Source organism: Natator depressus, chromosome 24 (genome assembly GCF_965152275.1).
Source record: "Natator depressus isolate rNatDep1 chromosome 24, rNatDep2.hap1, whole genome shotgun sequence".
In the NCBI taxonomy this organism is placed as follows: Eukaryota; Metazoa; Chordata; order Testudines; family Cheloniidae; genus Natator; species Natator depressus.
The window spans coordinates 371,241-397,177 of record NC_134257.1 but is presented as its reverse complement, the minus strand read 5'-3'; the positions used below and the strand labels follow the sequence as shown (position 1 = coordinate 397,177).

General features: G+C 53.6%; 1 protein-coding gene across 2 annotated transcripts in view; it reads left to right on the top strand.

The window, feature by feature from the left end:
- RUSC1 (RUN and SH3 domain containing 1) overlaps positions 1–18,744 on the top strand; it is a 30,192-nt gene extending 11,448 nt beyond the window's left edge. For both annotated transcript variants that reach the window (XM_074938241.1, XM_074938240.1), the window contains 8 exons: positions 156–254; positions 13,244–13,320; positions 13,647–13,821; positions 14,168–14,273; positions 14,883–14,929; positions 15,394–16,471; positions 17,129–17,257; positions 18,000–18,744. In XM_074938241.1, coding sequence (XP_074794342.1) covers positions 156–254; positions 13,244–13,320; positions 13,647–13,821; positions 14,168–14,273; positions 14,883–14,929; positions 15,394–16,471; positions 17,129–17,257; positions 18,000–18,168 — 1,880 coding nt within the window. In that variant the 3' untranslated portion in view covers positions 18,169–18,744. The remainder of the gene's footprint in view (positions 1–155; positions 255–13,243; positions 13,321–13,646; positions 13,822–14,167; positions 14,274–14,882; positions 14,930–15,393; positions 16,472–17,128; positions 17,258–17,999) is intronic.
- The last annotated feature ends 7,193 nt before the right edge of the window (positions 18,745–25,937 follow it).

Sequence of the window (25,937 nt, the reverse complement as noted above, 5' to 3'; positions counted from 1 at the left end):
ATAGAAAGGCTTATGAGGAAGGACCCTGCCAGCCACCAGTGACCGTGGCCACTGTGGTGTCTGCTCCCAGGCAGGGCATGCTGTGCCCGGTCCCTGTGGCGCCTTGCCACAGAGCCCCTGCCAACTGACTGACTAGGTTCTCTTTCTCTCTCTAGTCAGACATTCTCAATCCTTTGCCGGTGTTCCAGGGACAGGCCAGCACTGGATGGCAAATGCAGACAGAGCCTATGACCATCTGAGAGAGCAAAAGAAAGGTAACCCTCACCCACCCCAAAATCTGTGCAGGGGGTCCCTTCCATGCTCTTGGAATCCAGATGGATGGGAAAGTCCCATTCTTGAGGGGGCCTGGTTTAATTTCCAAAGCAGCTTTGCAAAGGGACAAGCAGGCCCAGCCCCTTGGGACACCAGAGCCCAGGAGACTGCCTCAGACCTGGAGTTTTTCACTGTCTATGCCAGCTGGGACCTCAGGCCACTGGAACTCCCCTCCTACCGCAGGGTGATACTTTTGTTAGAGATGCATCGATTTCAAGGCCGGTAGGAGCTATTCACTTAAGAAAGAAGTTGGTAAAGTCCAGGTGGGGAACGGTCATATGAAACAGAATCCTATTTAAATCTAACACATGAAGGCAAGGAACTGAATATTGACAAAATGTACAAGTGCTTACATACAAATACTAGAAGTCTAAATACTAAGGTGGGTGAACCAGAGTATCTGGCATTACAGGACAATGTTGATATAACGGGCATCATGAAACCTGGTGGAATGAAGATAATCTATGGGACACGGAAATACAGGATATAAAATATGTAGGAATGACAGAGTAAGTCACTCTGCTGGGGGAGTGGCACTATATGTTAAAGAAAGCATAAATCTGACATGAAATTAGCTGTACCATGGAATCTCTTTGGTTAGAAATTCCAAGTTTGACTAAAGAGAGTATAGCAGTAGAACTATACTACTGACCACCTGACCAGGACAGTGACAGTTCTTGTGAAAAGCTAAGAGAAGTTAGAGAAGCCACAAAAGCAGAAAGTGCAATAACACTGGGTGACTTCAACTATCCTCATATTAAAAACAACGAGGAGTCCTTGTGGCACCTTAGAGACTAAGAAATTTAAGTGGGCATAAGCTTTTGTAAGCTTATGCCCAAATACATTTGTTAGTCTCTAAGGTGCCACAAGGACTCCTTGTTGTTTTTCCTGTTATAGACTAACATGGCTACCACTCTGAAACCTATCCTCATATAGACTGAGTAAGTGCTACCTCATGGCATGATGCAGAGAGAACATTTCTAGATACCATAAATGACTGTTTCTTGGAGTGGCTAGTCCTGGAAGCCACAAGGGCAGAGCCAATTCTTGAGTTAGTCCTAAGTAGACCACAGGATCTGGTCCAAGAGGTAACTATAACTGAAGCACTCAGTAATAGTGACCATAATGTAATTAAATTCCACATCCTTGTAGGGGAGATAATACCAAAGAACACCCCTCACAGTAACATTGAACTTTACAAAGGGGAACTACACAAGAATGCTTGTTAGACTGAAATTTAAAAGGAGCTGTCACAAGGGGTAAATGCCTGTAAGCATCCTGGGGACTAGTTAATAACACCAGAAAAAGACAGTAAGATGACCTAAAGAATGCCACCCTGAGTAAACAGCAGAGTAATGAAGACTGATGGAGGCAAAAAGGCATCCTTTAAAATTTAGAAGTCAAATCCTAGGGAGGCTAATAGGGTGATGTACAAACTCTGACAGGTTAGTGTAACGGTATTAGAAGGCAGGCCAAGAAAGAATTTGAGAAGCTATTTGCTAAAGACTCAGAAACTAAAAGTAAGAGTTTTGATAAGTACACAACAGAAGCAGAAAGCTTGCCAAACAGGCAATGGGCCAGTAGATGACCAAGGTATTAAAACTGGTCTCTCACCAAAAGATGTTGGTCCAATAAAAGATATTACTTCACCCACCTTGTCCCTCTAAGGCGTTAAAAGGGAGACACAGCCATTGCAGAGAAGCTACATGAGTTCTTTGCATCGGTCTTCACATAAGAACGGCCATACTGGGTCAGACCAATGGTCCATCAATCTTAGCATCCTGTTCTCCGACAATGACCAATGACAGATGCTTCAGAGGGAATGAACAGTGCAGGACAATTATCGCCTGTTGTCCAGGCCCAGATTCTGGCAGTCAGAGGTTTAAGGACACCCAGAGCATGGGGTTGTGCCCCTGACCATCTTGGCTAATAGCCATTGATGGACCTATCATCAAGGAATTTATCTAATTCCTTTTGAACCCAGTTATACTTTTGGCCTTCACAACATCCCCTGGTAATGAGTTCCACAGGTTGACTGTGTGTTGTGTGAAGTACTTCCTTTTGTGTGTGTTTTAAACCTGCTGCCTATTAATTTAATTGGGTGACCCTAGTTCTTGTGTTATACAAAAGGGTAAATAACACGTCCTTGTTCACTTTCCCCACCCCAGCCATGATTTCAGAGACCTCTCTCCTGTCCCCGCTGAGTCGTCTCTTTTCTAAGCTGAACAGTCCCAGTCTTTTAAATCTCTCCTCATACGGAAGCTGTTCCAGACCCCTAGTCATTTTGGTTGCCCTTCTCTGCACCTTTTCCAATTCTACTATATCCTTTTTGAGATGGAGGAGTCAGAACTTCAGGCACCATTCAAAGTGCGGGTGTATCATGGATTTATATAGTGCCGTTAGGACATTTTCTGTCTTATTATCTATCCCTTTCCTCATCATTCCAAACATTCTCTTCGCTTTTTTGACTGCTGCCGCAATTGAACAGATGTTTTCAGAGAACTATACACAATGACTCCAAGATCTTTTTCTTGAGAGGTGACAGCTAATTTAGACCCCATCATTTTGAATGTATAGTTGGGATTATATTTTCCAATGTGCATTATTTTGCACTTATTAATGTTGCATTTCATCTGCCATTTTGCTTCCCAAGCTCCCAGTTTTGTGAGAGCCCTTTGGAACTCTTTACAGGCAGCTTTGGACTTAACTATCTTGAGTAATTTAGTATTGCCTGCAAATGTTGCCACTTCACTGTTTACCCCCTTTTCCAGATAATTAATTAACATGTTGAAGAGCACAGGTCCCAGTACAGATCCTTGGGGGACCCCGCTTTTTACCACTTTCCATTGTGAAAACTGACTTTTATTCCCTACCCTTTTTGTTTCCTATCTTTCAACCAGTAACTGATCCATGAGAGGACCTTCCCTCTTATCCTATGACAGCCTACTTTGCGTAAGAGCCTTTGGTATGGGACCTTGTCAAAGGCTTTCTGAAAGTCCAAGTACACTATGTTGGCTGGATCACCCTTGTTCATCTGCTTGTTGAAACTATCAAAGAATTCTAATTGATTGGTGAGGTGATTCCCCTTCAAAAAAAACGTGTTGACTTTTCCACAAGCTATTATGTTCATCTTTGTGTCTGATAATTCTGCTCTCTGTTATAGTTTCAATCAATTTGCCTGGTACTGAAGTGCCAGGATCGTCTCTGGAACCTTTTAAAAAAATCGGCGTTATATTAGCTACCCTCCAGCCATCTGGTACAGAGGCTGATGTAAGTGATAGGTTACATACCACGGTTAGGAGTTCTGCAGTTTCATATTTGAGTTCCTTCAGAATCTTAGGTGAATACCATCTGGTCCTCATGACTTATTACTGTTTAGTTTATCAGTTTGTTCCAAAACCTCCTCTACTGACACCTCAATCTGGGACAGTTCCTCAGTTTTGTCACCTAAAAAGAATGGCTGAGATGTGGGAATCTTCTTCACATCCTCTGCGGTGATGACCGATGTAGAGAATTAATTTAGCTTCTCTGCAACGGCTCTGTCTTCCTTGAGTGCTCATTTAGCACCTTGATCACCCAGTGGCCCACTGACTGTTTGGCAGGCTTCCTGCTTCTGATGTACTTAAAGAAACGTTTGCTCTTAGTTTCTGTGTCTTGTGCTAGTTTCTCTTCCAATTCTTGTTTGGCTTTCCTAATTATACTTTGACACTTGACTTGCTGGAGTTTATGCTGCTTTCTATTTTCCTCAGTAGGATTTGACTTCTGGTTTTTAAAGGATCCCTTTATGTCTCTAACTGCTTCTTTTACTCTGCTGTTTAGCTATGGTAGCATTTTTTTGGTCCTCTTATTGTGTTGTTTGTTTGGATATACATTTAGTTTAAGCCTCTTTGGTGGTTTTTAAAGAGTTTCCATGCAGCTTGCAGGCATTTCACCCTTGTGACTATTCCTTTTCATTTCTGTTTAAATGCTAAATGTTATTGTGGTGATTTTCTTTGGTATTTCCCTCCACTTCCACAACAGGGATGTTAAATTTAATTACATCGTGGTCACCATTACTGAGCAGCACACCTGTATTCACCTCTTGGACCAGATCTTGTGCTCCACTTAGGATTAAATCAAGAATTGCCTCTACCCTTGTGGGTTCAAGGACTAGCTGCTTCAAGAAGCAGTGATTAATGGTGTCCAGAAATTTTATCTCTGCGTCCCGTCCTGAGGTGACAGATACCCAGTTAATATGGGGTCAGTTGAAATCCCCCATTATTATTGGGTTTTCTGTTTTTGTAGCCTCTCTAATCTCCTTGAGCATTTCACAGTCACTGTCACCATCCTGGTCAGGTGGTTGGTAGTATATTCCTACTGCAATACTCTTATTATTCAAGCAGGGAATTTCTATCCACAGAGATTCGATGGTACAGTTTGGCTCATTTAAGATTGTTGTTATATTTGACTCTATGCTTTCTTTCCCATACAGCGTCACTCCCCCACCAGCACGACCTATTCCGTCATTCCTGTCTATTTTGTGCCCCGGTAATACCGTGTCCCATCGAGTGTCATTGTTCCACCAAGTTTCTTTGATGCCAGTTGTGTCAATATCCTTATTTAATACCAGGCACTCAAGTTCACCCCATCTTAGTATTTAGACTTCTTGCATTTATAATAAGTACTTATAATATTTGTCAATATTTAGGTGTCTGCCTTCATGTGATGTAATTAAATGGGGCTCTTTTTTGTTTGACTTTTTCTCTTTAGTTCCTACCAGTGCTTTATTAACCTCTAGCCTTTCCTCTTTACTAGGATATAGAGTATCGCCTTTCATAAATCCTCCCCTAAGGGATGTCTCTGTCCAAACCGTGTGCTCCTCTGGACCTGTCCGCTTTCCCCCAGCCCTCAGTTTAAAAACTCCTCTACAACCTAAAGGAACTATAAGGAAATGAATAGAAAATAAGACAGAAAATATCATAATGCCACTGTATAAATCCATGGTGTACCCGCACTTTGAACACATGTCCCGCTCTGGTTGCCCCTCTCAGAAAGGATGTAGTGGGCCTGGTAAAGGCTCAGAGAAAGGCAGAAAGATGACCAAGGCTATGGAACCTTCCATAGTAGGAGAGACGAAAAAGACAAGGGCTGTCCAGCTTGGAAAAACGGCGAGAAAGGGGGGCTATGACAGCGGTTTGTAAATCACAAATGCCATTTAAAATGGGGCTATAGAACTATTATTTACCCTTTTCCACAACACAAAAACCAGGGGTCACCCAATGAAATTAATAGGCAGCAGGTTTAATACAAAAAAGAGGAAGTACTTTTCACACAATGCACAATTAACCCATGGAACTCATTGCCAGGGGACGTTGTGATGGCCAAAAGTACAACTGGGTTCAGCAAAGAACTAGATCAGTTCATGGAGGATAGATCCATCAATGGCTATTAGCCAAGATGGCCAGGAATGCAGCCTTATGCTCAGGGCCACCTTAAACCTCTGTCCACTAGAAACCGGGAGGGAAGACAGGGGTGGATCACTCCAACTGACCTGTTCAGTACGCTCCCCCTGAAGCTCTGGCTTTGGCCACTGCTGGAGACACGATACTGGCCTAGATGCACCATGTTCTGACCCAGTGTGACAGTTCTTACGTTCTTATTCTGCTCCTCCAGCTGATCTCCTGCATGACAGGACAGATAATTCCACCCAGCAATTCCTGCATCTAGCCAGTAATGGGGGGTAGCGAGAGCGTGTCTTTGAGAAACCCCCAATTTTGACCCAAAGGGTCCAGGTGCATCCCAGGGAACCCTCTGCCCCTAGGAGCTGTTGCCCTGTGCAATCCCCTTGCCCTTACAAATTTGCACCTTATTTGCAGTTTCAGTTTTTCTAGCTCTCCCTTTGGCTGGGAGATTAGAGGTCTGGGGGTTTATGGAGTAACATCCTGCCCTCTTGGTACCTTTTCTGGCTGAGCCATTCTTGTCTGTGAGATGGAGGTGTGGCTGTGGGGAGCTCCTGGAGGCTGGAGTCTTTGGGGATCATGCTCCCAGTCTTTTCCAACAGGTGGTGCTGTTGAGCCTGAAAACTTGGGGCCCCAGGTGGGTAGGTTGGTAGGGGAGGCCCTGGATTCTACAAACACCTTTAATCTTCTGTAGCAAACATTTCCATCCTGGGCTTGTTGCCATGGTAACTGCCAGTTTCCCTTGCACCTTTATTCTTAGACTCTGGAGAATTGCTAAAGAGATGACGGTTCCCATGGCAATGCCCTGTGTTCCCCAGCAACTCCGGTGCATCTACGCAGACCTCAGCAGTGAGCCTGCCCACCAAGGGCGACAGACTTGGGATTGCAGGGCTGGTGCTAGCGCTCTGAAAATAGCAGTGTGGAAGCTGCAGCTCGGGTTGGAGCTGGGGAAGGCACACTGCCAAGGTCTGAGTAGACTTACCCAGAGGCTGAAGCAGCTGGAGCCACCCCGAGGGGCCCAGGTTCTGTGATTCGATTCTGTTCCAGCCAACAGTGGGTACTGTAGGGAATGGGGTGGGGCGTCTCACAGGGGAGAGGGGCCGAACTTTGTCCCAACCAGCGGGGGCACTGCAGGGAACAGGCGTGCGGAGATTGCAGGGGACAGGTGCTATCCCTGCTTTAGCCAGCATGGGTTGCTGTGGAGAATGGGGGAGGCTCACAGAGGAGAGGGGATGTGCCCTGCCTTAGCCAGCATGTGGCACTGCAGGGAACAGTCCGGTGGAGATTGCAGGGGACAGGCGCTATCCCTGTCCCAGCCAGCAGGGGGTGCTCCAGGGCAGAGGCCAGTGTATGAAGTGATGCCATCCAGCCCTAGCTATACAGGGCTCCCTTTCCATGGCCATGGGCTCAGGTGCAGCTGTTGCGGGGTCATGTGGTTGGACCTGGTGTGGAGACTCAGCACAGGCCTGACTTGTTGTCACGGAGTGTGGGGGAGTCCAGGCCCTGCACCCCTCTTCCTGGGATTCACTGAGACTCTCAGCCAGCCAGTAAAACAGAAGGTTTATTGGACAACAGGAACACAGTCCAAAACAGAGCTTGTGGGTACACCCAGGACCCCTCAGTGAAGTCCTTCTGGGGGAGCAGGGAGCTTAGACCCCAGCCCTGGGGTTCCCTGTGTTCCTCCACCCAGCCCCAAACTGAAACTAAACCCACCGAGCAGGTTCCCTGCTGCAGCCTCCGTCCACATTCCTGGGCAGAGGTGTTACCTCCCCCTCCCCCTCCTGGCTCAGGTGACAGGCTCTCAGGTCTCCCGTCCCCAGGGCACATTCCCAGGTCAACACTCCCCCCTCCCTGCTGCGTCACATCGTCACATCTCTCCCCCCTTCGAGACTGAACTGAGCGGGGTCACTGTGACCAGTGACCTGGGGAAGTTCGGGGCCCCCTCTCCGGGACAGCGCATCCGCTATCAGGTTGGCACTTCCCTTCACATGGACCACGTCCATGTCGTAATCCTGCAGGAGCAGGCTCCACCTCAGGAGCTTGGCGTTGGCTCCTTTCATCTGGTGCAGCCAGGTCAGGGGAGAGTGGTCGGTGTAGACGGTGAAGTGTCGCCCGAAGAGATAGGGCTCTAGTTTCTTGAGGGCCCACACCATGGCCAGGCACTCCTTCTCGATGGCCGCGTAGTGTTGCTCCCGGGGTAGCAACTTCTTGCTCAGGTACACGATGGGGTGTCTCTCCCCCTTTTCATCCTCCTGCATTAACACCGCCCCCAGTCCCGTGTCGGAGGCGTCGGTGAACACCACAAAGGGCTTGTCAAAGTCTGGGTTTGCTAGAACTGGGCCACTGACCAGAGCCTCCTTCAGCGCCCGGAAAGCCTCCTGGCACTGCTCGGTCCAGACCACCTTGTCTGGCTTCCCCTTCTTGCATAGCTCAGTGATGGGGGTGGCTATGGCGCTAAAGTGGGGCACAAATCTTCGGTAGTATCCTGCCATCCCAATAAAGGCTTGGACCTGCTTTTTGGTGTGGGGAGCGGGCCAGTCTCTGATCACCTCCACCTTGGCCGGTTCCGGTTTTAGGCGGCCGCTCCCCACCCGATGGCCCAGGTAAGATACTTCAGCCATCCCCACCTTGCACTTCTCCGCTTTGACAGTCAGCCCAGCCCCCTGGAGTCGGTCCAGCACTTGTCTAACCTGGGACGTGGTCCTCCCAGGTCTGGCTAAAGACACAGATGTCGTCAATATACGCCACGGCAAAACTCTCCATCCCCCTCAGGAGCTGGTCCACCAGGCGCTGGAAGGTGGCCGGCGCTCCCTTGAGGCCGAAAGGCAGGGTCAGAAACTCATAGAGCCCCAGAGGGGTGATAAAGGCCGATTTCAGCCGGGCATCTGCATCCAGCGGCACTTGCCAGTAGCCCTTTGTAAGGTCCATGGTGGTAAGGTACCGAGCTCCTCCCAGCTTGTCTAGGAGCTCGTCCGGCCTGGGCATGGGGTAGGCATCCGATACAGTGATGGCATTGAGCTTCCGATAGTCCACACAGAACCGGACTGACCCATCCTTTTTGGGGACCAGCACCACCGGCGAGGCCCAAGGGCTGGCCGATGGCTGGATCACCCCCAAAGCCAGCATGTCCCGGACCTCTCTTTCCAGGTCCTGAGCAGTTTTCCCTGTGACTCGGAAGGGGGAGCATCTTATTGGCGGGTGCGACCCTGTCTGCACCCGGTGGACAGTCAGATTAGTGCGTCCAGGCTGGTTGGAAAACAGCTGTCGGTACGGATGCAGCACCCCCCTGACCTCAGCTTGCTGGGCAGGGGTGAGCTGATCCGAGAGGGGGATTGTTTCCAGGGGGGAACCAGCTCTGGTCCCAGGGAATAGATCTACTAAAGGGTCATCTCCCTGCTCCTCCCACTGACCACACACAGCTAACACCACATTCCCCCTGGCATAATATGGCTTCATCATATTCACATGGTACACCCGGCGGTGGTGGGCCCGGTTCGACAGCTCCACCACATAGTTTACCTCATTGAGCTGCTTGACGACCTTGAACGGGCCCTCCCAGGCGGCCTGTAGTTTGTTCTTTCTCACGGGGATGAGAACCATCACCTGATCCCCGGTGGCGTAGGCACGGGCCCGCGCCGTGCGGTCATACCAGACCTTCTGCTTCCTCTGGGCTCTGGCCAGATTCTCCCTGGCCAGGCCCATGAGTTCAGCCAGTCTCTCTCGGAAGGTCAGGACATACTCCACCACTGACTCTCCATCGGGAGTGGCCTTCCCCTCCCACTCGTCTCTCATCAGGTCCAGGGGGCCCCTCACCCTCCTTCCATATAACAGTTCGAAAGGCGAAAATCCGGTAGACTCCTGGGGCACCTCCCTGTACGCGAACAGCAGGTGAGGTAAGTACTTGTCCCAATCCTGCGGGTGCTGGTTCATAAAGGTTTTCAGCATCATCTTTAGCGTCCCGTTAAACCTCTCCACCAGCCCATTGGACTGGGGGTGATACGCTGAGGCCCAGTCATGCCGGACCCCACATTTCTCCCACAAGCACCGGAGCAGGGCCGACATGAAGTTGGAGCCTTGGTCTGTCAAGACTTCCCTGGGGAACCCCACTCGGCTGAAAATGGTCAGGAGCGCATCTGCCACGGTGTCTGCTTCAATGGAAGCTAAGGGCACTGCCTCGGGGTAGCGGGTGGCGAAATCTACCACCACCAGAATGTATTTCTTCCCCGACCGGGTCGTCTTGCTGAGAGGCCCCACGATGTCCATGGCCACCTTCTGGAAAGGCTCCTCTATGATGGGCAAAGGTCTCAACGCCGCTTTCCCCTTGTCCCGGGCCTTCCCCACCCTCTGACAGGGGTCACAGGATCGGCAATACTGCCGGACGGTGGTAAAGACCCCGGGCCAGTAAAAGTTCTGTAGCAACCTCTGTCGGGTGCGCCGGATTCCCTGGTGCCCTGCGAGGGGGATGTCATGGGCCAGGGACAGGAGCTTGCGGCGGTACTTCTGGGGGACCACCAGCTGCCTCCTGATCCCACAGGACTCCCCTTCCACTGGGGGAGCCCATTCTCGGTACAGGAACCCCTTCTCCCACAGGAACCTCTCCTGGCAGCCTCTCCTCATGGTCCGTCCCTCACTGAGGTCGGCCAGGTCCCTGAGCTTCTGCAAGGAGGGATCTTTCCTCAACTCGGCCTGGAACTCAGCGGCTGGGGAAGGGATGGGGCCCGGTTCCCCCTCCGTGGCCAGGTCTGAGGCCGCAGCCTCTCTGAGCCGTGCCCCTCGGCGCTCCCTCCCCACCCGAGTAGGGTCTCGCGCCTCCAGTGTGGTACCCTCCCCAAGGTCAGGTCGCAGTGCCCCTCGCCGGCTCTGGCTACGGGTCACAACCAGGGCGGTCTGGGGGTCGCTTGGCCAGTCCTCTAGGTCTCCCCCCATCAAAACTTCAGTGGGCAAATGGTGGTGTACCCCCACATCCTTGGGGCCCTCCTTGGTCCCCCATTTCAGGTGTACCCTTGCCACGGGCACCTTAAATGGGGTCCCGCCCACCCCCCTCAGGGTCAGGTAGGTGTTGGGCACCACCCGATCTGGGGCCACCACCTCGGGCCGGGCCAGCGTCACCTCCGCGCCCGTATCCCAGTATCCATTGACCTTCCTCCCATCCACCTCCAGGGGAACAAGGCACTCTCTCCGGAGGGACAGCCCCGCACCCACCCTGTAAACCGAGCACCCGGAGTCCAGAGCCTCCAGCCCTCTGGCGGGGCTGGCTGGGGGTACTCTTCCCTCCTGAGCAGGTGGCAAACTGGTAGCCCCCCTTTCCTGGGTCGCCTGCCCCTCGTCCAGCTGAGTCCCTACCCAGTTAACCCTGGGTAGGTTGGGTCTGCTCAGTTTGTCCCTGAGCCCGGGGCACTGGGCCCGTACGTGGCCTCTCTGGCCACAGTGATAGCAGCTCAGGTCACGTTGGTCCCCTCGAACGGGTCGGAGGGGCCCGACACCAGGCGTTCCCCTTTGGAGGGGGTTCTCCCTATTTCCCCGCTGGGAGGCCCCATGGTGACTCTCTCTGCATCGGGGGGGGCCTGTTCTTTTGGGACTCCTCCCGGCTACCCCCTGACCGACTGTTCACAAACTCGTCGGCCAGCTGCCCTGCATGCTGGGGGTTCGCGAGCTTTTTGTCCACCAGCCACAGCCTCAGGTCGGAAGGGCACTGTTCATACAGGTGCTCCAGTACAAACAGGTCAAGCAGGTCCTCTTTAGTTTGGGCCCCCGCTGTCCACTTGCGGGCATATCCCTGCATCCTGTTGACCAGTTGTAGGTAGGTGACCTCAGGCGTTTTACGCTGACTCCGGAACCTTCTCCGGTACATCTCGGGGGTCAGCCCAAACTCACGGAGCAGGGCCTGTTTGAACAGTTCATAGTCCCCTGCCTCTGCCCCTGTCATCCGGCTGTAGACCTCCACGGCTTTGGGGTCCAGTAAGGGGGTGAGGAACTGGAGCCTGTCTGCAGGGTCAACCCTGTGCAGCTCGCAGGCATTCTCAAAGGCCGTCAGGAAGCTATCTATGTCCTCCCCCTCCTTCCGCTGGGCCAGGAAGCACTTATCAAAGCTCCTTGCAGTCTTGGGTCCCCCCTCACTCACCGCAGCCGGGGCCCCACTGCTCCTCAGCCTGGCCAGCTCCAGTTCATGCTGTCTTTGTTTCTCCTTCTCCTGCTGCTCATGTTGACGCTCCCTCTCCTTCTCCTGACGTTCCCTCTCCTTCTCCTGACGCTCCCTCTCCTTCTCCTGACGCTCCCTCTCCTTCTCCTCCTGCTCATGTTGACGTTGTTTCTCCTCATGTTGACGTTGTTTTTCATGATCCTCCAGCTCCCTCATTTTCCTCTCCCTCTCCCATTCCAGCCGCATCCGCTCCAGGGATGGGGAGCTCCGCTGGGAGGATCCCCTGCTGGCTGCTGGGGTCAGGGGGCCCTCGGTATTCGCTGGGCTTCCCACAACTCCTCCCCCAGGCATAGGTAGGAAGGGTCTCGGGGTGTCCTGGGCAGCAGTCTGACCCCTCCCAGCCTGGTCAGGCCCCAGGGCCCACGCTGCGTCCGCCGGGCGGCTTCCCTCAGGGACAGGGATCGGGTCATCCAAGCGATCCCTCTCCTCCAGCTAGGCAATCAGCTGTTCCTTGGTGGACCTCCCGACGCGCAGCCCCCTCTGCCTGCACAGCTCCACCAGGTCGCTCTTAAGGCGTTTAGCGTACATCTCCCGGCTGGCCACTCGCAGGCCGGGCAGCTGTCCACGGTTTCCAGGAAAAGCCCCTAGTGTGCCAGTCCTTCTTGAGGTCACCACCTCTTTGCCAGGGTCGAGCTGCAGACTCCTCCGCCCCTGGGACCGCTCGCTGCAATCCCCCGGGGGACCCTGTTACTGCAAAAGTCCTTCTCTCTGGTCACACACTCCCAGGGGTTAACCGCCCCCTGAAACCGTCTCTCTCTGAATCTTCAGCACGCCTGGTCCCCGTCAATCCCCCTTCGTTTTACTGTTCCCCAGTCACTTACTGCAGGAAGCGCCGTTCACGGGGTGCAGTAGATCCCACCGCTGCCACCAGTTGTCACGGAGTGTGGGGGAGTCCAGGCCCTGCACCCCTCTTCCTGGGATTCACTGAGACTCTCAGCCAGCCAGTAAAACAGAAGGTTTATTGGACAACAGGAACACAGTCCAAAACAGAGCTTGTGGGTACACCCAGGACCCCTCAGTGAAGTCCTTCTGGGGGAGCAGGGAGCTTAGACCCCAGCCCTGGGGTTCCCTGTGTTCCTCCACCCAGCCCCAAACTGAAACTAAACCCACCGAGCAGGTTCCCTGCTGCAGCCTCCATCCACATTCCTGGGCAGAGGTGTCACCTCCCCCTCCCCCTCCTGGCTCAGGTGACAGGCTCTCAGGTCTCCCGTCCCCAGGGCACATTCCCAGGTCAACACTCCCCCCTCCCTGCTGCGTCACATCGTCACACTTGTCCCTTCTCTGTCTGTCCCAGCCCTGCTTGTTGCCATCAGCGCCTCCGTGGAGAAGCTCATTGCTCACTTCAGCACAGCAAGGAGCCTGGTGCAGAAGGTAAAGCTCTGGGCAGGGGTGGGGTCTCTGGCCTGGGCCGTGGGTCCGGTGGCAGAGGCTCAGCTTCTGCCTTGCCTAGTAGCTCGGTCATGTCCCCTCTCTGCTGGCTGGGTGGGTGGGGCTATGTGGGCATCGTGAGCTCATCCCTGTTCCCTGGCCTGCATCTCATGTGCCATGAATGCTGGGAGCTGGAAGCAACATGGGCGGTGTCCCAGGCAGAGGGAACCCACCATCCCTGCCCTGCTGGCTCTGGGGGAGGAGTGCGAGGGACATGACTGCTGTCTCCCCACCACTCCAAACCATCATCCGCACCTCTCCTTGCCCAGACGCAGCTGGGCGACAGCCGGCTAAGCCCAGATGTGAGCTACCTGCTGCTGAACACCCTGTGCCCAGCGCTCTATGGCCTGGTGGCAGATGGGTTGAAGCCCTTCCAGAAGGACATCATCACGGGCCAGAGGAGGAGCTCGCCCTGGAGCGTGGTGGAGGCCTCGGTCAAGCTGGGTAAGTTGGGAGGAGGTTGCTGGAGGGGGCTTAGTCTGGCCCCAGGAGACACCATGTTCCCCTTGCTGAATAGCGTGATAAAGCCCAGGGCCCCAGGGAACACGTGGGAAGAGCCGGCCAGGTGCCTCCAGCTCCAACACACCAATATATTGGGAGATGCAGGTGACTGGGGCCGTGTCCGCAAGGCCTTTCCTTGGTCTGATGCTGCCACGGCTGGGTTGCTGCCCTCCATGATGGTGCTGCTCTTTGAGCAGAGCCCCCCACTTCACGCCAGGCTTCCGGGAGGGAGAGGAGCCAAGCTCAGGGGGGATGGCTGCTGAGTAACTCTGTGCCATGTATTCTACAGATCCCGGCACTCGGCCCCTGCACTCGCTGTACAGGCAGGTGTCCCGGTTGGCTCCCCTCCGCAGCAGCAGGCAGAGGTTCCACGCCTTCGTACTCGGCCTTCTGAAGTAAGTACCAGGCTTGGGCACTGCTTTGCCCCCCCCCGGAGAGCCGCGAGAGCCGCTGGGCTCCCTGGGCAGGACGGTTCCTGCGGGGGGACCGCTGGGCCTGGGAAGGGGGCGGTTCTGGTGTCTCGGAGCCCTTCTCTGTGCTTCGGTCTGCAGCTGCTGGACTTACTCTCACGTGGGCGTGCACTCTCTCGTGCTTGCTCTCACCCTCGTGCTCACGGGTGCTCCCGTGTGTGGGTGTGTGTGCTCTCTCTCAGTTTTTGCCATTCTCTCACTCGCTCACACTCATGCCCATGGCCTCACTCATGTTTACGGGCCTACATTTGTTCTCAGCTGAACACTGGGACTGTTATTCAGGGTGAGATGGGAAGCCCTGACCCAGGGGAGGGGAGCTGGGGTGCAGGCAGATGGGGGAAGGAGCTGATGCCAGCGCCTGCCATGTGAGGCACCCAGGTTCAGTCTCAGGCCTGGTTCAGGGCACCATGGCGCCAGAAGCTTCGCTCTGGTATGACACCGGCACGAGTCAGGCAGTTTAGTGCTATTGGCAAGGCCCAATCTGGGGCTGTCGTTCTGAACAGTTGTAACTTGGACCCTTTCTGTCTCGTTCAGCATAAAGCAGCTGGAGCTGTGGCTCTCCCACCTGCAGAAGAGCTCAGGTAGGGAGCAGTGGGCTCTCTGAGCTCTGGTGCTGTGAGCCCCCCTAGGGAAGTGCCCATCTGGGGCTCCTTTAATGGGACACAGGAGTCCTTTCCCACCACTGTGCCCCAGCTGAGGAGGGAGGAGGATCCCGGGCAGGCTGCTTGCTGAAGTACAGATGGAAGCCCCCCTCCCCCCGCACAGGATGCTAGTGACAGACCCAGGAGAGCCAGGCTGGTGTCCCCCGGTGGAGGGGTGGGAAGGGTGGGGCTCGGTGGGGTGGTTCTGTGAGGTGGGGGGACTCTGGGGATTAGTTCTGTGTGGGGGAGCTCGGTGGGGTGGGGTGGCTCTGGAGAGTGGTTCTGTGGGGGAGCTCTGTGAGATGGGGGGCTTGTTGGGATGGGGGGGCTCTGTGGGGTGGTTCTGTGGGGAGGAGGGGCTCTATGGGTGGCGGGTGCCATCTCACCCCGCCTGTGTCTCTTAGGTGTCATCTCTGTTCTCTACCTGCCCACGGCCTTCTTCTCCCTGAGCCAAGGCCCCTTCCCGCACTTGGCCCGTGAGCTGCTGCTCCTCGTCCAGCCCCTCTCTGTGCTGACCTTTCACCTCGACCTGCTCTTCGAGCACCACCATGTGCCCGTGGATGTGCGGCCCCTGCCCCGCCGGCCGGACTCCCCCCCCAGCCACCCCCTTGGCCCTGCCCTGGTGGCTGCTCCCACACAGGGCTGGGACCAAGGCCGTGGTAGTGCTAGCCCAGAGCACAAGCTGCCCCCTGATGGCCCCGTGAGGGCAGCCCTGGTGGGCTCGGAGGAAAGCGCTAGATCCCAGTACAGCGCAGCAGCCGCCAAATCAGCCCCTAGCCCCCCGGCGGGCATCTCCCTGAAGCAGACATTTCAGCAGGTGCTGCAGTGGGGGGAGCAGCTCACCCAGACGCTTCTGGGACCTGAGGGTCCTGCCAAGCCTGAGAAACACCAGCAGCCGGTCCCGCAGGACACAGGAGAGAGGCAGGGCAGCTGGTGGGGGCAGCTGAGCCAGGCCTCCAGGGTCTATACCACGCCCACGAAGGAAAGGTTCCCCATCACCCGCTGGACGAAGCTGCGGGTGGCTGCAGGGGACACCAGCTCCAGCCTAGCTGCTCCGCCCCATGGATCCAGCCAGGCTTCCGCGAATGAGTTCAGTGCTCGGGGAGGGGAGGGGGCCAGCGGCACAGACCTGCAGCCCCTCCAGCCCAGAGCTGGGGAAGGAGGTGCTGTGGCTCCGGATCCAATGCCCTCCAGCGAGGCAGGGAGCTTGGAGGCTCCTCATGCTGAAGAGCTTCCACTGCAGGCCAGGGCCAAGGGATGCGCAGGCCCCAGGGAGACTGAGCCACCAGAGCCCTCTGCCTGCAAGAGATGCCTGCCTCTGTCCGAGGAGCCGGGCCCTGATGTGAGCCAGGCGGCCACACCCACCCTGAACATGGACGGCTCCCCCATCCGCCCTAACTGGCTGGGCCGACTCTTTGGGGCCACGTGTCCACCTGCCAGAGGCTTCCCCGCTGACCTGGACACCAGTGCAGCCAAGTCCAGGTCAGTGCCTGGTGGGGTGGGGCAGGGTGAGCCGTTGCAGGGCTTCCCCCTTCTTCAGGGCAGTGGCATGGCCCATGCCCTGCATCTGTGGCTTGGCTTCTAGGCTGTATGCAGCAAACAGCCTGCAGTGTGGGGCGTTAGCAGCTTCTCAGTTACAGGCCCTTGGGTGCTATTGGTTCTACTGGCACCAGCCCCCAGGGGAAGGGCTGCGGGCTGCTCCGTGCGGTGCCCAGTGGAGGAGCAGGTTCTGGTCCATTTCCCTGATAGACATTCAGGCCTCTTGCTCGGCCTTTGGCGTCATTTGCCTGATTCCAAACCCACCCAGGATGTTGCTGCAGGAGAAGAAACACCCAATATTGTTGGGTCAGTAACACCTCTTCCCCTCTCCCCCGACGCTTTCCCCCAGCGTCACCCATGGGGCCAGGACAGTTTATACAGGACCTGGCGGGGATATTACGGTGGGGTTCCAGATTTCGGACACTGTCTTTGAAAATGTGACTCGTTCTTGCAATGTTTTAGTTGGGGGGCCACACTTGGGGATCTTGCCCACCCCACTCCCCCTTTGTTCTTGTTATGGAGATCTGTGAGCCTTTTCCGGTCTCTGTCCCATTGAGGTGTTTCTCAGACTGGCTGGTGACTCCCTCTGCTCTCTGGCAGGAGACCTTCCAGCTGGCTGCCTCCCAGTGTGAACGTTCTCGCCCTGGTTCTGAAGGGGGGGCCCTCTGAGAAGGCCTGGCCTCAGGAACACCGAAAGAAGAACGCGTCTGATGCGCTCCAGCTGCACAGGTGTCTGGGGCTGGGGGGTCGGGTGGATTCCAGTGTTTGGGGTTGGGTGGGTTGAAGAATTTGATGGATTTCTGAGTTCCCAAAAGTGCTGGGTTGGTGCCAGGTCCCGTGTTCTTCCACACTGTCCTTCAAGTCCGCAGCCCCTGCTTGCCCAGCCCTGGCCTGCCTCCTCATGCACAGCCCTGTCAATGTCTCTCAATTCCAGCCTGCAGTCCCCTTCTATTACAGGTCTCTGAATTGCACAGTGGGTTTGTGAGGGGGATTCTTGACTGAATTTGTCTAATTGACCTTGGGAGACATCTGGACTGAGGTCCCTGGCGTTTCCCCTCTGGGACTCCTGGTTTCAGCTGGGGCTCCGGGTACGACAGGGCATCTGTTGTCTCAGGTCACTCCACAATGTCTGGTCATGGGCCAGCACCTGCCACCCCAGTCTTGTTGGAGCCTTGTTCCTGGCTTGTGGACTGCAGGTCACTCACCCTTTGTGTAACCCGCCTCGTAGATTGCCAGCCATGCTCCCTGTGTGGAACCCCACCAGGGTCTGGCATAGGGTTGCCAACCTTCCAGGATTGGCCTGGAGTCTCCGGGAATTAAAGATTAATCTTTCATTAAAGATGAAATCTCCAGGAATACATCCACCCAAAATTGGCAACCCTCAACCGTGCCCCTGACCCATAGTCTCCCCTCTCCCCCATCCTGCCCCCCCTGTGGGTCTAGCCCCTAACTGAACCCGTTTGTTGCGCAGGGCTGTGCGGGCGCTGTGTGACCACACTGGGGCTGGAGACGATCACTTGAGCTTCAGGAGAGGGGACATCCTGCAGCTCCTAGCCACAGTGGATGAGGACTGGATCCGCTGTTGCCATGGAAACAACGCTGGCCTAGTTCCTGTTGGCTACACATCCCTGATTTTATGAGGAGGAATCCTGCATGAAGCATCTGCCAGCCCCAGGGCAAGGGCCATGACCCTGTGATTTCCCTAAGCAGCTTTGGGGGGCTAGTTCCAGGCCACGAGAGCGAAGGGTTCCCTGGTGTCATTTCTCTGCACCAAGCTGCAGGCTCTAGCCAAGGGATGCATCCTCACAGCAGTGCCCAACAGTGCCAGACGGCTCCCTGCCCCCCCATGCTTCAGTTCTCTGCAGCAGTACACTGTTAACTCACCTCCTGCTCTGAGCCCTGCCCCTGCATCCCAATGGTCCTGGTGTGTCCTTTGTGTGTTGGCTCAACTGTTGCCTTTTTGTGCCCCTCTGCTCCTGTGCAGTAATCACACTTGAGTATATATCTTCCTGCTGCCTCCCGTCAGCCCAGCATGCCCGAGTGCTGCTCCCCCCACTCCCCCGCCGCGCCCTCCAGACCCAGGCTGGAGCAGGAGAGTGGTTGAGCCCTCAGCGGCGGGGGCTCAGCCCCAGCACCATGTAAATACCTGTGACCATAGGAACAAAAAACACTGTCTGGCCAGGAATGTGGGAAAAATAAAAGGTGCACCCGAAATACAGCCACCTGTTGCTGGATCATTGCAAACCCCGGTGCGGCGCACAGGCCACAGGCAGGCTCCAGGCGCACGTGGCACCATTCCGTGTGACCAACCTGTGGCCCTGCGACGCAGAGCTCTCGGAGCCAGGGTTCCACTTTTCTGTGCACAAACATCTCGAGGGCTGCGCTGCCATTTCTGGGCAGCAGGTGGCACAAGCACCCTGCAGGCCAGTGTGTTACCCACGCCCACAGAAGGGCCAAGTGGGATCCCCACAGACCCTGGACAGGGGGAAGCGGGTGGGGGGTGGGGCTGCGGGGGGTAGGGTGACCAGCCAGTAAGTATGAAAAATTGGGACAGAGTGTGGTGGGTAGTAAGTGCCCATATAAGAAAAAGCCCTGACTATCAGGACGGTCCCTATAAAATGGGGCCATCTGGTCACCTGTGGTGGGGGGGGCACATGGCGTGAAGTGAGGGGTAGTGTGTGCCTGGTCACAGGGAGGGGGATTGGGTGGGCAGGCTGGGGTAGTGGTAAGAGCAGCATGTGTGGGGGGGTGTTACATAGCTGGGGTGTGGCGGCTAATGGGGGTACATGGCAGGGGTTGGGAGGGGCGGGCAGGATGGGGGGACAAAGGTGAGTGGCTATTGGTTGTGGGGGGGGGGGTCTCAGGGAGCTGCGGGGGGCAGGGTGTGAGTGCTGGCTGGGACGCGCAGTTGCCACTTGCTCAAGAATTGCTCTGTACGCCCCAGGCTGCAGCTTTCCCAGCTGCTGTTCTGGTCTAGTGAACCCGCAGAGCAGCGGCAGAGCAATGGAAATTCCTCATGGCTCTGAAATGAAGCCAGAGAGGCCCTTGCACGGGAAGACAGCTCTGCCTTGCCCGCCCCCCACAGGCCCCAGCTCCGTACAACCCAGGGAATCGGGGGCGCTTGATTGGGCAGTTGTGGGTTTTGGTGGGTTTTTTTTTCTAGACAGTTAGTCCCATCTCAGGCTAAATCCTGCTGGGTCCAATGGTGCTGTGCTGCTTGTAAGGCGCTCACAGTTGGTCCCTGCTGGACTCTGTCCCAGCAGGCTGCGCGGTAGGGAATCGACCAGAGTGCTGCGTGCAGAGCAGGAGCTGTTTACGGCTTGCATCCCCAGATGGAATCGCTTGCCCTAATGAGAGCCACATTGCTCGTCTATTCTTAGCTGTAACCTTTCTGGGGCTGGGCTGAGGCACCTGGGCTGAAAGAGACTGTGGTAGGCTAGCTGTGTGGACTGATGGCTCCACCTGATGTGGTCAAGGGGGTGCCAGTTACTGCACAGGGCCAGGGAAGTGGGTTAAACCTCCGAAAGCAAGGATGTGCTTGTACAGAGATACCTCAGGGAAAGATACGCCACAAACTATGGCCATGAAATCCTAGAAGGGAACGAGCTGAAGGGTGTGAAGTGCAAGGGTTGAAGGCGGGGCGGGGAGGGAAGCGCATGGCTTGTGCAGGCTGCTCCAAGAGTGTGAATCTAGGCACAAGGGAAAATATAACAGGCAAAGCTGTAACATGTTTCCTCATGGCTTGGGGTATGCAAAATGATACGGGCCCAGTGCTGGACAAGCCCTGACCCAGCCACGAGATAAGCCACCTAAAGGCTGTTGTTTCCTGGTGCAGCTATTCCACCTATTGAGCCTGCTCCCAGGGAACCGGAGTGGCATGCGCTAAGACACGATTGAGCCAGCACAGTGAGCTGAGCCGGTTAGCAGAGGCCAAACATGGTGCCCGGGCACAAGCCTGGCTGAGGGGGCTGTAGAGCTTCATGTTCCCCTCTCGACACCATGCAACTGCTGGTGACTGCTCAGAAGTCAAAGCTGACCTCGGCTGGCAAAGCGTTAATTCTAATGTGCAGCTGCTCTTTGAGCCAGTGGGATCCAGAATTTGGATTTTTTTAAAAATCTTTTCCTCCTAGCCTCCTCTGCGCAGCTGGGTGTACACTGCTCCATTCACACCACCGTCCTCTAGGTTGTGAGGGTTGTCCCCATGCTTGGCTCTGTCACCTGTTAAGACTATCTTCTGCTACTCAAACACGAGTGCAGCACTGACCCAACATGCGGGGGGGAGGAGTTCAGGAAGCCTGGACAAAATACGCCCCTTCCCCCCCCCCCCACCAGCCCTGTCACACCCATGGGAGGAACTGATGTGTCGAGACTATGCTAAGTGAGGCTGATCCCAAACTCATGCCATCTGGTCTTTAGCACAGTGTCACAGGGAGCCTGGTAGGGTGCAGGCAGCATGGGCATCCTACCTGACACGAGAGGACCAGCATGTGAAAGAGCTGATGGGTTTTCTTTTGTGTGGGGTGAAGGGAAGTTGCTTTTGTGTGTTTGAACATGACCAACATATTCAGCTTCACAACTGACCATTCCAGAAAAGGCCAAAAGTGTCTCTGAGATGGTTCCCACCCACCCTCCCCCGCCTCCCACATTGCCAGGCCAGTGACTTATACTATTCATGTAGCTCTTATTTAAGGCTGGAAGGGGCAGGGGTGCAGCATCTGCTCCCCACGCAAAGGAATGAGCAGGGCTCAGGTCCTAGCAGCAGATGCTGATTTCAATGAGGCACATTGTCTCTTCATGCTGTTTGTTTGTCCCTGTGTTTCAACTTCTTGGTGGCTGGAGGAACATTTGACTTTCTCATATAAGTCAAGTACCAGAAATAAAGCATGCTGGAGCCTGCACAAGAGAGACAGGAGACACAGGCCCCTAGGAACACATGCGGTGAGCCCATGACAAAAGTCCCACACCGTGCAGTATCTAGTCCACACATTTGGTGGCTGCCTCTGCTCCCCACCCCACAGCTCTTCCAGTGTCACCCCCTGGTTTATCTTCATTCCCTATTCTGCCACTCATTCCTGCTCTTAGTTTTTAGTGGGCATAGCTGCAGAGGCCCCCGTGTGTTGGGTGCTGCTCCCCCCCCCCGCCCCAGTGAGAGACAGACCCTGCTCCAAAGCGCTTACAGGCTAAAAAAAATCAGCTAGACAAAGAGTGGGTGCCCACAAGCAGCAACAGTCCCATTTTACAGATGGGAGCCTGAAAGACACAGACATTAAGTGACTTGCCCAAAGTCACACAAGGAGTCAGTAGCAGAGCTGGGTATTGAACCATGATCACCAGAGTTCCAGCCCAATCTCTTAACCCAACCCTGGCTTCCTCAAACTAGATGTTGTTTGCCATGAACATGCAGGAGAAAAGGGTAAGCAGACCCATCCCTTTTATATGTATCCTCAATCCCTCAGCATCTCTCCAGAGCCACATTAGCTAGGGTTTGGGCATCTCCTGGATTCTTATGCTCTCAGCTTTATTTCCCTCCCCCCTTCATTCCAAGATATCTCTTTATTACTCCCTGCACCAAGGCACTGCTCCCACAGCAGCAGCTATGGGATACACTTTTGCCATATTCCCTGTGGCAGCACCTCTCCCTGCCCCAGGGATAGCGGACTCTGGACTTTCTACTGGGCTGATAGGGTACTTGGCTCTTTTTGGGAAGGGACAAGCTCACTGAGGGCATCCATCAGGGGATAGCTTGGGGCCAGGCAGCCACCCCCCCCCTTCCATTCCTGCTTGCTCTGTCATGCTGGCCTGCTAGCAAATGTCTTTCCTGAATGGACTGCGCTTCCTCCATTTGTCTCCTGCAGGGGAAGAAGTCTATGGCTGACTGGTGATACTGGCAAGAATGGGATGGTGGGGACAGACATGCAGGGTACTGCAGTTCAGACTCTCCCCCGCAACAATGACTACTTCCACTCCACCTTATGATAGCTCTGTATCTCTTGGGAAAAGCAGCGATGTGCTCGTGACATGGAGGTTAACACAATCAACAGGCAACACACTAGCCCTGCTGAGTCATTGAGTTTCCCATTTACAAAGGACACTGCATTCTTGACATGCCGAGACCACTGTACATGTGTCTTGGGCACTTGGTTGTCTGCAGCACACTTTGTGCCTGGGTGGTCTCAGAGTACCTGCTATAGAAGATGTGCAAGCAAGAGCCACCCAGGGCCCATGGGCTGCATAACAAGCTACTCTCAAAGCTGGTGTGGGGGCAACAGGCCAGTGTGTGAAAGTGCCTTGCTCACACATTAATTAATTAAGTCTCTCACACACAAGGAATGAGTCAGTGTCAGAGCTAGGAACAGAGTTCAGGAATTCATGGTCCCTAGTACTGTCTCTACTAGCCTCACTCTTCACCTTTCCCAGGTGGTCCTGGGCCTGACACTCAACCGTTGGCCATTTGTATTTAGCAGCAAATTGATTAAACATACACATTTGCTGAGAGCCAGTCTCTCACTCCATGGTACCTGCCCCACAGGACTATGAGAGCATTTCCAATAGTGTATTTGGAGGACAAATATCGCCCATGCTGCTGAGAATTAGAAGAGACACTCCAAGTCACTGGACATCTGCCTCAGTGTTTGGGATTTGAGTCCTGGCACATGACTCAGTTGCCAGTGAGGGCCTGTGTACCCTCCCCTTCCCACTATACAGAAACATGATTAAAAGGTGGGTTGTATGCCAATATAAACGGGTGGTTTACTTCTAATTGTGAAGCTTGAGTTGGTGCCTGTGGAAAACCCGCTTCAAGGTGGTGTCTCATAAAAAGCAAAGCACAATTAATCTGGGATTCTTTCAGTCAACTGACCACAGGAGGAAGTAGGCTTCCTCAGTAAGAAATTCCCATATCCCTCTCCATGGCTTAACGAGTTTCTTAGACAAGCCAGAAATGACCTCAGAAAGGCTGAATCACCTATCCTGGACTGCTACAAACCAACACAGATGGCATGAGGCCACTCTTAAAGTCTTTGATTCCTCTAATGATCACAAATATTACATGTGCAGTTACTATGTGTGGCACCTGCACTGACCAGGTCTATTAACTTTGGCAGAATATTAAAGAGTTGGATTGAATGGCGCCTGAGGGCATCTCCAATGCCCATGATTAGGCACATATTCTTTGATTCAGAGTTTTTCAATTGTTTTAGGTCTAATCAAGGTTCCAATTTGTTTCAGGTGGAATAACTGGGCATAAGAATTACTATCCCTCAGAGTTCATCCCCAAGGAGATCCTGACCCAGAACTGCTGGTGAAAGATTTTCTTCAGTTCTAAGTCAAGTAGCATTTAAGTGGACTCTAATCTGAAATATATTAACTCCTGTTGCCAAAATATCATTTGCCAGTTGGAGCTGGAAATTTGTCTAATCCTGGCATCAGCCCTGCCTTTTCCTGCTGTTGGGGTGTGAGATAAGCCTAGCCCCCTCAAGCTCTGCCTTGTACATAAGTGTCCTCATGTCTGGGAGACCATCAAAGCCAGGTATTATTATAGTAATGGAAGTGGTGTAACCTTAAAGCAATGCTGTTTGTTCATTCCTTTTCTTGGCATGGTATGTTCAGCACTGGAAACTTAACTGACTCGGCATTTCCCATCCCAGCTGTGGATGCAATACAGAGTGCACACTAGCCCAGTTTCTGACTTGGAAAGTTGATAGTAACTATTCTTAGGACCCAGCTTTCCTGCTAGTGGGTTTCTGAATGACCTTCTAGGCCAGAGAGACACTTTTAAACCCTTTAAATGACATTTAAATAGCATGAGCCAATATTTTGGTAATTGGTTATTGTTCTATATGACAGGATAAAGGGCTCTGATTTTATTCTGTTCTTACTTCTAACTCTCTGTGCAATTCTTAGCCTCAGACAAGGGACACTGCATCTTAATTGGAATGTTTTGCTTGCATGTGCTGTGCGTATGTATGATTGAATTCCACAGCTGTCTCTGTACTCTGAAATGGGGTGAGCCTGGCAGGAGATGAATCCAGGTGCTTTTCAATTAATTGTTTAATAATACAGCCCTTGAGATGATGTCTGCAGCATGGAGGGAATGAATGCAAATGTATGGGTCAGATGAAGCATTTTAAAGGTAATACAGAGAGTCAGCCCGGGGGCTGGGCTCCCATATCAGTTTGCTTATGTTTCTGTATGTTATGTTACAGCAGTTGGCAAGAAACCATTCTGTCCTGGGCGACCAATACAAATAGACAACAAAATGTTCCTGGTGACTGCTCCATTTTCCTGTGAAATACAGAATTCCTGAACGTACGGGAGCTCTAGAGGCCATTAAGTTACCAGAGCAGGATAGTGACCTGAGTCTCATGTCACCTCCTCCATCTGCAGCAGAGTACAGGCTAAGCACCTCAAAGATTCAGAACAGCCTTCTTGGAAGGTCAGGGTCCCAACCTCAGAGGGAGGAGCTTAGTGGACTGACTCCCAGGTGAACCTCTAAGGAAAGATGTGACAAGGGACCTAGTACAGTTTTGGGGAAGCCAGAGGCAGGGGTCAGGTTATTAGAAATGACCCAAATAATGTGATTTCTAAGGGTTTTTGGTGTTGTCTCCTACGTGCATTCCACTCATAATGTGTCTGACAATGCAACCGGACTCTCCTGAGGAGAGTCAAAAGGCCCATAAGGGGGTAGTAGTACTTGGCCAGGCTGAATGCTTCAAGGGACTCCAACTGTCTCTTATTCTTTCCTAAATCACCTCTTTGTTTTTTTGGCTATTTCCTTTCATATGGGACATGGTTAACTGTTACAATGTCAGTGTATTTATCTGGCACTCCCTCTGATCTAATATTAGTGGCAGTGAATATGCAGGATATGGTGCCACTTTGAGATTAGTTTGTGGTTACTGGCGTTGATGCAGAGAATTTAGCAGGAATTGGGGCAGTGATTTGAGGGCATACGATTCCCCTTGATTTTGGATATGGGGATTTGGATATGGGCATCATATTTATAGGTTTAATGACTCATACCAACCTGCCAAAATGTGCAATCAAGGTTATACATCCCTCTGCTTCCCAACACTGGATGCCTCGTGCTGCAGCTCGATTTAGGCTCTTTGCACCTCCACTGTGATTCCTATCAAGGTGTATTCAGGGCCTGCACACATGCTGTCAGCATCCTTTCTACTACAGGCTGCACAGCAGCAGGAAAAAACAACAGCAGCACCACAACGATATCTGCTCGGTTTGCCAGCAGTGGCCAGGCAATGTGACATTCCAAGGAGATGGGGCACCAAGACAATTTAAAAAAAAGGCTGTAAGAGACTTTGAACACATCACAGGAGCTGTTGGGACAAAGAGGCAAAAAGGTGAAATCAAGGATGTGTGAAAGAAAAAACCCCACAAGTCATCAATAGGA